The 14,037-nt window shown below is 35.5% G+C and overlaps 1 protein-coding gene, 1 long non-coding RNA gene and 1 pseudogene across 3 annotated transcripts in view; 1 reads left to right on the top strand and 2 right to left on the bottom strand.

The window, feature by feature from the left end:
• The window catches only part of LOC107563045 (isoaspartyl peptidase/L-asparaginase-like), a 23,110-nt pseudogene extending 17,616 nt beyond the window's left edge, over positions 1-5,494 (top strand).
• LOC107563046 (uncharacterized) lies at positions 5,172-8,418 on the bottom strand. 2 transcript variants are annotated; one of them, XR_001606068.1, is made up of 3 exons: positions 8,074-8,418; positions 6,546-6,603; positions 5,172-5,448 (listed from the first exon to the last, which is right to left on the bottom strand). It is a non-coding gene; the product is annotated as an uncharacterized lncRNA (long non-coding RNA). The 2 variants fall into 2 exon arrangements; XR_001606069.1 differs by lacking the exon at positions 8,074-8,418 and adding an exon at positions 7,929-7,979.
• Positions 8,419-11,678: 3,260 nt separating this feature from the next.
• The window catches only part of LOC107563040 (sorbin and SH3 domain-containing protein 1-like), a 32,033-nt gene continuing 29,674 nt past the window's right edge, over positions 11,679-14,037 (bottom strand). The window contains exons 21-22 of the mRNA XM_016247815.1: positions 12,821-12,927; positions 11,679-12,252 (exon numbers count right to left, since the gene is read on the bottom strand). Coding sequence (XP_016103301.1) covers positions 12,185-12,252; positions 12,821-12,927 — 175 coding nt within the window. The 3' untranslated portion in view covers positions 11,679-12,184. The remainder of the gene's footprint in view (positions 12,253-12,820; positions 12,928-14,037) is intronic.

Raw genomic sequence — 14,037 nt, 5'->3', positions numbered from 1 at the left:
ACTGAAAGGGAACGTCTCGGTTACGTATGTAACCCTCGTTCCCTGAAGGAGGGAACGGAGACGTCACGTCCCGTCGCCACAGCTCCCTGTACTACCGCTGAGCGGCCGGGTCACCGGCTCGGCTCCACAGCGAAAACCTGAATATGCGCTGCATCTGCTGCCTACTTATACTCACGCTGTAATCAGCAGCAGCTGGATGCAATAATCGCATGCCAATGTGCATTGGCTCGTTTAGTTTACACTTGAAGGGGATTTGTCTCTCTAAGCGAAATCCCAATTTCGTCGGTCATCCGACGTGACGTCTCCGTTCCCTCCTTCAGGGAACGAGGGTTACCATACGTAACCAATACGTTATTTTCCTCATTAAAGCTGTTAAGGACACAGTCTTGTACCTTTGTTTGTTTTTTTTACTTTTTGTCCAATTTTCAAATAGCTTCAAATCAAAGTTTGTAATGTCTTGATTTACCTCATAGCTGGTTCATGGTTTCTAACTCTTCAACAAAGGCTTTTTAAAAATCCCATGGGAAAAATGAACAGGAAAAATTATTCCAGAACCAAGGCCAGTGAAAAAGTGACAGGGCACGGTTGCACTCTATTGCGAAAATAACTCCATCTCCATCTGCAATGGTCACGGAAATGGATAACCCTGCCCCAAACTCATGCCATTGGCTGAGCCAGTGTTTCTATGCTGTGGTCGTCAGTATTCTCAAACACTACAGGTTTTACACTTTTTGACAGAATCAACATTCAAATAGCTTACTGTTGTCTCTGAATATTAAGATGGGATAGGAGAGCGAATTTAAAAAATGGAAAACTGACACTAATTTATGGAAGTCTTTTCTACCTCAGAATTTTGAAAAAATTAACTACATTTTTCAACTGTAACTTTGTAACTGTAGCAGAATCAATATTACCATTTATTTCTTGTTTTTATTTTTTTTACTCTCGGGTAGAAACAAGCTTCCATATACATCTGCTTTAAAAGCATTCTGTCATTTAGTTTTAGTGATTAGTATATAGAAACTACATTTACAACTGAGTTAAGACAGCCACCTTTTCTTCTTAATGAGAACTCTAAACTTCAATATCTGCACACTTCATTAGGCTGTTTATTGATGTGTGAAGAGTTACTGCAAAACTCTGTGATCACTTTGAAGTGTGAAATACAGTCCACTGTCAAGCTGCTTTTAAAAGCAGTTTTTACCTAAACCGATGAGCAAGATCCAGGCATCGCCGGTGATTTAAAAGAGCAATCAAGTGCCTGCTAAAAATGATTGATGTCCGAAATCTGGAACCTGACAAGTGATTCTTCGCCAGCTGCTTCAGACATATTCTTCACGAGGACCATGTTTGTTTTCCCATTTCTGGGGAGAACGACATGGAGGCTATTTTCTTTCATTTCACCTTGAACCACTGTCCTCCATGCGGCTTCAAACTCATAACACACACTTGTTTTCCACAGCACTGCTGCCTTAATCAGAGTGTCATGGGATATGACGCCTGTGAAATACTAGGGTCTCTGTTCATCCCACATTCCGCTCTCTATTCTATTTCCTTTCAGGTGAAGAAAGGTAGACTGGAAGACTGATGTGCACATCATAAAAATTGTGTTTTGTTTTGTTTTTTTGAAGAACAATCAATACTTTTTCATGTGTGTCTACAGAAATATCACAACTGATACAACACTTTCTTTGCAATCTTTCTGAGTGTACTTTGCCAGACTAGCGGCTGTGACTCAGATTGGTGAAGGGCACTTATTCTCGCTCTCTTCCTTTGTTGACAGGCAGATGATGATGAGTCAATTTCGGGTGTGCTGGCACTCTTAAAAGCATCTATGAGGTTGTCATTAGCATCATCCCTTTCAAACATCACCAGAACAGTACAACGTACAATTTTTATTTTTTTTTGACTGAAAATCACATAGGAAACAAAAGTAATTGCACAGAGGCTATATTTGTAAGGGAGTTTGAGGCTTTTATCCAGTAGATTATGACTGCAGCATATTAAGTTGACAAAAGTCTGTCTGATGAAGAGGAACTAAGCTAGAGGCACATCTCAGAGTGTGATGAATAATAATGCTGTCTCTTCAAAGCACCTTTTGAAAATACCATGTCTGAGACCATAAAATTATAGATCTGAGGGGGAAAAAACTCTGAGAGCTAATCTTTATTATTCAAAGTTATAGAAGATTTTTATAATTATAGGAGCCATGATACCGTTGGAGCGGTGGATCTGGACTCTTTGGGTAATGTGGCTTGCGCTACATCCACTGGAGGAATCAGAAAAAAAATGGTGGGAAGAGTCAGAGATTCTCCTATTATTGGTGAGTCGGATCAGAGATAGAGGACAGAGATAATCTCAGTGTCACACCAATATTAATTTTGAAGCAGTGCCTAGGTTGAATGAGCCATTTCGGTTTGAAGGTGTCAGCTCTGATCAATACTCAATTGTCAGAGTGTTTTCTCCCGAGGTAACACACATTAACGTCTGACTCTGTCTGTGCTGCTGTTTTTTCCTGTGCGATAAGGATCTGGTGGATATGCAGACAATAGAAGTGGAGCGGTCTCCTGTACTGGTCACGAAGAGTCTATTCTCAAAGTCACCTTAGCCAGATTAATCCTCTTTCATATGGAGCAAGGTATGAGACTTTTACACTAATCCTGATGAGTGTGTGAGTGTGCATGAATGCTCATTTAAATTAAAGGGGTACAAAAGTGTCCATATTTGATTAATTTTGAGCCTAATCCATTTTTAATGGATTTATTTAAAAAATATATAAATATTTAGTATCTTTCAAAAGTTTGGTATCAATAAGATAATAAACAAAATTAATACTTTAACACAACAAGGATGCATTACATTGAATAAAAGTGACAGTAAAGACATTTACAGTTAGAAAAAAATTCTGTTACAAATAAATTTTTTTTTTTTTACTTTTTATTCATATGAATCCTAAATGTGTCATGGTTTACATAAAAAATATTAAGCAGCACAACGGTGTTCAGCATTGATAATAATAAAAAATGTTTCTTGAGCAGCAAATCAGCATATTAGAATGATTTCTGAAAGATCCTGTAACACTGAAGACTGGAGTAATGATGCTGAAATATCAGCTTTGCCATCACAGCAACAAATTACATTTTAAAATATATTAGAATAGAAAAGTTATTTTAAATTGAAATAATATTTCACAATAATATACATTAATGCTCTTGTTGATTAAATAATTGCAGCCTTGGTGAGCATACGAGACTTCTTTCAAAAAAATTAATTTGGTTATTTGATGCATAGCATGTCTGTTTTCTATAGATTTTTAGGTTAACATTTATATTAATGTATAAGAGAACATGTATATTTTAGGTCTTATCTTAACTAATTGGTCCTGAAGAGCATGTCACACTGATGTCAATTATAATACTTACAATAAATATAATACTTATTTTTCAAAGTCCAGTTAGATGCCAGGTTAATCAATATCACAGAATTACAAATTACATAAAATTGCATAAAAAACAATTGTACAATCATGGCTAAATAAGATTAAATTTTCAGTATTTTCTTGTATATTTTGAATGAAACATTCTCATCACCCATTTGTTTTTGGTTTCCACCTGCTATGTGTCTTCCATTTTGTTTGTGTTTTTACTCTTATGCAATATATTGTTTTTGCTTGCAAGGTGTCGATCATCTGTACCCCTTTACCATCACCCACATGTTGCTATTATTATCCAATTTTGTATAACCAAGCAGAATGAATGTCAAACCACACAAAAACCGAATGCTGCTGTTGCCAGTCATTTTAATTGGTGTGTGTGTGAGAGAGAGTCAGGAAGGATCGGATGTGCTGCCACAGTAGGCGGATGATAATGAGGTGTGTGTTTGTCTGAGGAAAGAGTGTGAAGGGTCAGCAGGCTATTGTTTGCTTTGGTATTCTGTGGTAATGATACTGCAAGCGCAACCACTCTGTTTTTATATATCAGTTCATTATTTTATCAATTATTGGGCTTGCCGTTAGGGTCTCAACTATTTGTTTAACATTTGTGTACTTGATCAGTGTGATCAATTAATTTAGATTATGTTTATTTTTAATAACAGTGCAAGTTATTGGTACCATTGGCACTCATAACCATTACTTATAATAATAATAAATATGATGAGCATAAAAGATTTATTAGTTGGCTAGAGGCCGAAGAGTCCCCAGTTAAAGGAAGAAAATGAATTCACTGCTCTGAAGAACAAGGAACAGGACACAAAAGAGAAGGATGAAAGAGAACTAAAAATAGACATTACATTTTTGCTAAACACAGCATTTCCATACAGAAAAAAAATGCAAACTCACAATGCAAATATAAAAAATAAAAATGTGCTATTAAAAATGTGAATAATTTAATTTTGTTGCAGTCTTTGTCTTGTTCCTTGGCTAATGTTTTCTATGTTGGACTACTAAGACTGTAATACTAAGACTGATGGAATGAGAAAACCATGAGAGCAACATATATTGTTCACTGTGTGACCTGGACAGGGACACTAAGGACACATACACTGACGGGTCAGTATTTCATCATAAGGTACACAAAGATCAAATGCACTTGATTTTTTTTTCTGTTGTGCTGGAAAATACCAGAAATATACAAGCACAATAGAAAATATTGTGAAGTTGAATGAACCTATGTACACAACCTTTTAAATATTTGTTGTTGTTAAGTTTTGTTTTTGATGCTCACCAATCAAAAATACATTAAAACAGTGATATTGTGAAATATTATTGAAATGTAAAATAGCTGTTTTCTATGTTAATGTTTTAAAATATAATTTGTGATGGCAAAGCTGAATTTTCAGCAGTATTACTCCAGTCGAGTCACATGATCCTTCAGAAATCATTCTAATATGCGGATTTGCTGCTCCAGAAACATTTCTATTATCACTGTTGAAAACAGTTGTGCTGCTTAAAAATGTGTGGAAAAGTTTTTGATGAACAGAAAGCTCACTTGATTTTTTGTAACGATGTAAAATACTGTCACTTGTGAGCAATTTAATCCATCCTGGCTGAATAAACGTATTAAGGGTGGACAATGGTAGTAACAGGTGATGCCAGATTAATAGATGTGTACAGCCTTATGTAACCTTAAAGATTTTAGAATCTCTATCATTTTATTTATGCAGTTCACACTGTGCAACTCTAACCGGAAATGTTTCTGAGGAAGTACAGCAAAAATACATGGTCAGCTGTTGCCAGCCAAATAAACTTCTACTGCTAACTTTGCTGACACTGCCACATACTTGAGTGTTTTCTTTGTGAAAAGCAGGGAAATCAGCCACACTTCAGTACATGGGAGAGAGAGTGAAGGGATGCGGAGGAGCTATTGTTGTGTCCTCCACGGGGGACTAGGCCGCCAGCTTCACCACACCACGCATGGCTTGGGCCTCCATTAAAGAGGACGTCCTGCACTACGGGTTAAATCCCAAAGAAGATTTTACAGAGGTGCTGAAATGATTACATTACATTTTAACTGTATTTTAATTTATGTTATTTTGAATGTCTTGAGGCTTTCAGCTAGTTCATTCATTCAATTTGCTAGATTCTATCAGTTTGCCCTATGTGATTAATTGTAGCCTTTATACAAACCTATAATGTATTTTAACAGAAGTAGTAATGAGCTGTTTCTCGTACCAAGAAATACTCCTTTCTGCATGTTCTGATCATTTTTACCAAACAATTAATGAATAAAGATTAATTGATTCAAAAAATGTTGTTAAGCAGATGAAAACATTTTACATTTTAGTGACATTTAGCTAGTGTACATACAGTACATAACATTTATGTAGGTTGTCATGTTTCCGCACTGAACAAACAATAGAAACAATATGGTGTCAAGTGATTAAATGTGACCCTGGAGCAAGTCGCTGGGGTATATTTGAAGCAATATCCAAAAATATATTGTATGGGCCAAAATTATTGATTTTTCTTTTAAAATCATTAGGATATTAAGTAAAGATCATGTTCCATGAAGATATTTTGTAAATTTCCTACTGTAAATATATTAAAACTTAATTTTTGATTAGTAATATGCAATGCTAAGAACTTCATTTAGACAACTTTAAAGGTGATTTTCTCAATATTTAGATTAGTTTTGCACCCTCAGATTCCAGATTTTCAAATAGTTGTATCTCGGCCACATATTGTCCTATCCTAACAAACCATACATCAATGGAAAGCTTATTTATTCAGATTTCAGATGGTGTATAAATCTCAATTTCTGAAAATGTACCCTTATGACTGGTTTTGTGGTCCAGGGTCACAAATGAAGAATTCTCAAAGAGTTCTGATAAGCTTAAACCACAATTAATGAATAATGATAAGAGTTAACTAATTAGCATTAGTATCATTAATATGAAATTTACAAATGACATCTCAATACATCATACTTCAGTATAGGAAGACAGATGGAAAATATACTGTATGATGGCAAAAATCAACATATTAAATGAACCAAATACAGCTATTTTCACTACATTTGTGGAATTCAACTTAAAATTAATCTTACCCCTTCATGTCTTCAGTCGCTTCATTTCAGGTTTTTATGTGAAGACTAATTGGTGGATCTGGAGAATTATATTTGTGTTTCTTCAAAAAAAAGATCACAATGTTCCTGCTGATTTGTGAAAAATATCCTCGAATTTTTGTTTGCTTCTCTTTTGTTTGTGAATAGAGCAATGATGATAATATAAAATGGAAATGAAGGAACGCTGTTAAAATATTCCAGCCACGGGAATTGATGAATGAATAATTATGTTCTGAAAGTTTAATTCTTTATTAGGAAAAGAAAAGTTTTTGCAACTGCTCCTAGTTAGTGTCTCCTTAGTTGCCCTCCTCTCATTTATTTATTTCATTTTGTTTCAAATTAAGGACAGGCTGTGTACTGTATATATGAAGACAAATATGCTGTACAGAGAAAGTTCACACACTTTTAACAAATAAAAATTGTCAAAAGCTTCTAAGATTTGTGTGTCCTTGTAATATTTCTTCTGCTTTATAAAACAGTAAAGCCCATTGTAGTTGAAACCATGCAGCAGAGCAAAGACGTGGAGAAATCTGAGTTTTCTGCCTCTCCAAAAAGGCAACAAAAAAAAATATTCTCTCCACTTTTTATTGCAGAGGGAGCTGATTATTTCATAGTGATTCCTGAACCCCTGCTGAGCACAGCACCTCTACAGCAATTGACATTTTGACATTTTTGATCAATCACCCAGACTACAAAAGAAAAGAAAAAATAATTAAGTAAAGATTATTAGCCTGGATGCATTCAGTCAGTGTATTTGATCAGTGCAGTGCCGTAAGATCAAAGTATAGAGAGCCGACATTACAACATCCTACCCAGCACCATGAAACAAGTGTGCTTCCTCAACTGAAAAAGATAAACATTATGCAGAGAGCAACCCCGCTGAGCTTTAAATGAACAATTCTGACTCAAGTGGAGCTCAAGTAGGTCAGTATTTGGGATTCCTTGTTAAAACTTAACAAGTCAACATTTTGCTGAGCTGCTGAGACATTCCAAGCCGCTCTGTTAACTTGAGACTTGATTAAGCTTTATGTAAGCATAAGATATTATATATTTTTTTTACATTTAATTATTATTTTTAATAAAATGTTGAATATGTTTAGGGCATAAAACACCACTAAAAATATTGTCCTTTCTAAAAACACCACAGGCTTCTGTAGAATCTAGAATTTCCTCTATTGCAAATGAGCAAAAAGAGAAAAGTAATCTTCGACTACTGTTAGTGAATGCTGTTAAACATTTACATTTAGTCAGTTTATACATAACATTTATACTGGTTGTCCCCTACTGTTTCAACAGAATCCTCAGTGAACAAATATAAACACAAATGGTGTTAAATGACTAAATTAAACAAACAGAATTTACCACCTGTGGTTGGGGGAAATTAGATGCTAGTGTTTCCGTGTCACATAATCAGCGTCCCACTGAGTGTTTTCAGCCTCATTTCAATTGACCTTTTCAAGTGTACAGCAGGTTAATGGCAAACATCTGGAACTGACAGCATCACACTTACCTTGTGTTTATGCTTCACTGGGATCATGTTGCTCCTTGTTGTGTAAATGTATCATTGTTTTTTGAAAGTGTTATTTTCTCTGTTAGCTTCTAATTTGTGTTTCATGACAAGTTTCACGTCTTGACAGAGGCGGTCAGATGAGATTGTTTTTAAACGCAGGAGGATATTCCTTTGTCTGTGCTGCTCCCTAGTGGCATTACATGGTATTGCAATGAATGTATTAAATTAGGTGGAGTGTGGGGCAAGTTATAATTAGTTGATCTGGAATATGGCCTGGTATCCAAAACCATCTAAGGTTTGTTTGTTTGTTTTGTTACATTGTGACATTGACTTTGTTAAAGCAACTGCATGGGTGTTGTTGTTTTTTTTCTCTTGAAAAATTATTTCAGACTTCTAATACAGCAAAATTGATTTTGTTTTGTTTTTTCCCACGCTCCCCACAAACATCTGTTCTGGGAGTGTAAGTGAGCGGGTACAAAAACAAATCCAAACGACAGCAACAAATGCACGTGTACTAGTCAGTGAGTTCCACTCACTTAAGAGTCTCCAAACAAAGTCGAAACAGCTACTTTTTTCCTTAGTACAAAAAGATCAGCTTTTCTTGCTTCCATTAATTACAGGTATGTTTTGAACTGGTGAGAAGATATGGGGTTTAAACTGATATTTTTCACTATTACTTCATCAAACTGACTGTGTAGCATTTGCACAGGCCATGCACATCACCACAACAAACATACATTAGTTGATCTGGAATATGGCCTGGTATCCAAAACCATCTAAGGTTTGTTTGTTTGTTTTGTTACATTGTGACATTGACTTTGTTAAAGCAACTGCATGGGTGTTGTTGTTTTTTTTCTCTTGAAAAATTATTTCAGACTTCTAATACAGCAAAATTGATTTTGTTTTGTTTTTTCCCACGCTCCCCACAAACATCTGTTCTGGGAGTGTAAGTGAGCGGGTACAAAAACAAATCCAAACGACAGCAACAAATGCACGTGTACTAGTCAGTGAGTTCCACTCACTTAAGAGTCTCCAAACAAAGTCGAAACAGCTACTTTTTTCCTTAGTACAAAAAGATCAGCTTTTCTTGCTTCCATTAATTACAGGTATGTTTTGAACTGGTGAGAAGATATGGGGTTTAAACTGATATTTTTCACTATTATTCATCAAACTGACTGTGTAGCATTTGCACAGGCCATGCACATCACCACAACAAACATAGTCAGTCAAAAGCTGTAATATTGTTTATTAAATATTGCATAATGAGGAAATCACAGCAGTAACTAGTGTTTTAAATTTATTGTAATTGTAACAGCACTGCAAATAAACAAAAACAAACAAAAAATGCAAAATTCGCCTCTGCATACAGACCACAAAGTAATAATTATACATAAAACATCTCAGGTGTCATCTCACACTCTTGAATAACTCATGTGATTGTAGCAATGAACTTGGTAATTGTTTCCTGTGACACACTAAAACAAACTTGGAAAATTCCTTAAAAAGTAACATGTTTACCTCAAGGCAATAATAATAATAATAAAACAAAATAAAATAAAACGAGGCACAGTTCAATGAAGCCATGAGACAGAAAGGCATTTCAATCCCAACAGTGTCAGAATCACTCCTTCAATCATATGAGACAGCCTGTGTTAAGCAAATCTCTGTGCTTTCCTAATATTCTTCATTTAATATAAACTGTAATATTCATAGAGGTTGCTGCAACTTCGGTCACTTTCATTCATTTTACTTTACATATTTACAACTCTGACAGAACAGGAAAACTGTGAATTTTAACTGTGTTCACATCCAAGTTAAAAGTTTCTCAGAGCACTACATTCAGATATGCTACGCTATCTTATAACGGGCTTGAAACACATTTTCAAGTTCATATTCAATAGAGATCATATATACGTATTTTAATTTCTTGTTGATCTTCTATGTGATTACTTATTGACAAAGGTTTCAGCAACAACCACTGGTTTAAAAAAATGAAAAATATATGATCTAGATACTTTAAATGACTCATTTCTGTCCAAGTGATCTTTTCCTAATTCTCGTTTTGAATTGGACAGAAGGCTGGTAAGCGTAAGAGTCTCAGACGACCCTCATGCTCTCTAGCAGCACGTTCTCTGGCATTAAATGGAATGGACCATATGTAACTAAAGGGGAGATTCAAAAAGACACAATTTCATCTTCAAATTTGCAATTCTACCTCTTAAAAAAGGAAGCAAAAGCAAATCTACAACCTGGAGTAGATGTGAACTACATTCAGTTAAGGAAGACCACAAGCTAATCAATGGAGACTACACTCTTAAAAATAAAGGTGCTTCAAAAGGTTCTTCAAGCGATGCCATAGAAGAACCATTTTTGGTTCCACAAAGAACCATTCAGTCAAAGGTTCTTTAAAGAACCATCTCTTTCTTACCTTTTTGTAATCTGAAGAACCTTCTTTCGCCCCAAAGAACCTTTTGTCAAACAGAAAGGTTCTTCAGATGTTAAAGGTTCTTTATGGAACCATTTAGACAAAAAGGTTCTTCTATGGCATCGTGAAGCACCTTTATTTTTAAGAGTGTACCTAACTAAATGAACACAACAGTCCTCATGTAGCATCCTATACTGTGAATGGCACTTTGAAAATGAGGTACGGCAATCTTATATGGATCATCGATTCCCAACATGCAACCATATTACCAGTCATAACACTATGTAAATGTCACTGTCAAATGGTAGCTGGTTGAGATGTTATCAAGGCTTGTTAACAGAGGTAAATACTGTGCCTCAGACTCGTAATACACTCTTCAGAACAACCAATTCAAAAATGGATGACTGAAAGAGCAAAATATGCATTACTCAGGCAAATAAATATTTGTTGTATGTTTTGAGGCAAAGCATCTAAATATGTTCAGATCTGTTTAGTGCGGTTTAGTTGTAGCCCTTCACCTCACAACTTTACATAGCGCTTAAAGCTTGATTCTTTTTTGTTACCAATTAAAAAGCATGGTCGATCCGGAGTTTCTAGAGTTGGTCACTCCATCGTAATCTTTTGAACAGAAATTTGGTAATACTTTACAATAAGGTTTCATTTGTTGACAATAGTTGCTCACGGTTAGTTCATGTTAACTAATGCATTAAAATAAATAATAATTTGTCACATTTATATAGCGCTTTTCTCTAAACTCAAAACACACCTACTGTTTTCAAGGGACATCCTGGGACTTTTTATGGCCACACAGAGTCAGGACCTCGGTTTAACATCTCATCCATTTAACAAATGTTAACAAATCAGACCATACTATAAAGTGTTACCATAATTTTCTCTGTCAATAAAATCTGAGCGTACAGTAAGTGCTGTGACGTTTTCCTCCTTAACATGACCAACACTGATTTACATCATTTTGATGTTTACAAATGGCTTTGCTTGGATTTGCAAATACTAATGTTGTGTCATCCATTGAGCCCTCATCGGAATATAAATTTACATCATACTCTTCATGAAAGTATGATAAAAAAAAGTTCCATAAATATGCATTTTTTTACACAATGGGAGTGTAAATTGAAATTGAAACACTTTTTTAAAAGGCTAAACTTAACTTCTATGATCCTTTTACAGCTTCTCTGACCATTAACCCTTAATACAGACATCTTCAGGTGCTTTCAATACACTGTCATCTCTAATGGTAACACTCCAAGTCCATCAAATATTTATAGCAAAAATAAATGGTAGAATTTCATGTTTTTCAGTAATGTCAGGTATGTGATGAAGTTGTACTTCAATACAATTCACAGCTGTAAACTTAAACACCTTTTCCAAGTCTGATATATTTTATATTAATGGCTTATAGCTGAGTCTGAGTATTTTCAAAAAGCATTCTTCTAAATCCTTCAACAAATGCTGCCACTGTAGTACAGTTGAACTGCATGTTCTTTGCTGACATGCCGCACACCTAACTGATCACATACCTGGACATTCATCTGGGAAAGACCAAATTTTGGAGGGAGAAAAAGTCTTCATTTGACGCCAACAGGTAGAGTGTCCCAAACGGATCAAGCCGCTTAAGCATAGTTAGAATCTCTTCATACAAACCGTCATTTCTTCAAATGTATCATGTCACAAATGAACAGCTTTCACATAATTTCCTGGGAAAGTGCCGAACTGTTTTGTCCTCTTGGATGTACCTGCACAGAGAAGCCAATACATAAGAGTCTGGTACAAATAAAAGGAAAACATACGCCTGGTGCAGGTCTACAATTTTGTTTCTGGTGTCCTTTGACAGCTCTTTGGTCTTGGCCATGGTGGAGTTTGGAGTGTGACTGTTTGAGGTTGTGGACAGGTGTCTTTTATACTGATAATGAGTTCAAACAGATGCCATTAATACAGGTAACGTGTGGAGGACAGAGGAGCCTCTTAAATAAGAAGTTACAGGTCTGTGAGAGCCAGAACTCTTGCTTGTTTGTAGGTGACCAAATACTTATTTTACCGAGGAATTTACCAATTAATTCTTTAAAAATCCTACAATGTGATTTTCTGGATTTTTTTTTCTCATTTTGTCTCTCATAGTTGAGGTATACCTATGATGAAAATTACAGGCCTCTCTCATCTTTTTAAGTGGGAGAACTTGCACAATTGGTGGCTGACTAAATACTTTTTTGCCCCACTGTATATATATGTATATACTGTATATATGGATTTAGTATGGGAGAGATGACTTAATGGAGAATCAATACAATGATCAATGACACATACCCACAAACCAGCCATCATCACATTTCTCCATGACACTGACCAGGTCTCCTTCCTGCAGCTCCAACTCGTCCTCATTCTGAGGCATGTAATTGTACAGAGCCTGGAACCTACAACAGAACACAACATATCATTACAGATAGAAAGAGAGGGTGCCGGAAACTACTGCACAAATCACACTATTGACCAAATGTAAAGGCTTGTTTAGCCTTTCAGTTTAGTTGAAAAATAAATAGTTGATGGGATTAAATTAAAAATGCTGCACACAGTGTTTTCTGTCTGACACACATATATAATGTCACATGGCACACTTGGCAGAGCACCATGGTAAGCAGAGTTCACTGTGCCTGCAGTCAGACAGCTCATAAAAAGTTGACACTCCACAGTTACATGAAATACAGTTACGTGTACTGTATGAATGCTTAATAGATATCTACCTAAAACGAGGCTAAATAAATTTATCATCACTAGCACTTTTGTTATAAAAATAAATATAAAATATAATATAAAAATAAAAATAAACTGTTTTTGAGCAGCAAATCAGCATATTAGAATGATTTCTGAATGATCGTGTGACACTGAAGACTGGAGTAATGATGCTAAAAATTCAGCTTTGCCATCACAGGAATAAATTACATTTGAATAAATATTTAAACAGAAAACTCTATATTTCAGTGCTTTTAGTGAGTGAAGGAAAAGTTTCTCAGGGGAACAAAATAATTTTACAGGAGAACGCAAATGTTTTGCAAGAAAAAAAACAGGTGTTGCAAGTGAACGCAAAAGCATTAAAGGGGTCATATGATGCAATTAAAATTTTTCTTTGGCGTGTTACAAGCTCTTGGTGCACAAAGAAGATCTGTAAAGTTGCAAAGACTAAAGTCTCAAATCCAAAGAGATATTCTTTATAAAAGTTAAGAGTCAGCCACGCCTACCTAAAACGGCTCATTCTAACAATCCCCCACATATCTACGTCACTATGTGGGAAGATTTGCATAACACCGCCCAAATGTTCACGCAAAGAAAGAAGGCGTAACTTTTATTCTCGCTGTAGTATTGTTGTTTCCGCCACCATGTCCTGAAGATGCTATGTGCTTCGTTGTGAAAGCGAAACTACTTTGTTTGGTCTTCCAAAAGAGGACGATATCTGCTTTGTCATGCCTGGAGCTGATCCGTGCTGGTTGCTGAGGAAATACTACAACTTTGCTCTGTGGATCGCTGGA

Source organism: Sinocyclocheilus grahami, unplaced genomic scaffold, assembly GCF_001515645.1.
Source record: "Sinocyclocheilus grahami isolate Dianchi unplaced genomic scaffold, SAMN03320097.WGS_v1.1 scaffold855.1, whole genome shotgun sequence".
NCBI lineage: Eukaryota > Metazoa > Chordata > Actinopteri > Cypriniformes > Cyprinidae > Sinocyclocheilus > Sinocyclocheilus grahami.
The sequence above is the reverse complement of the archived record's forward strand: the minus strand, read 5'-3'. Positions and strand labels throughout refer to the sequence as shown.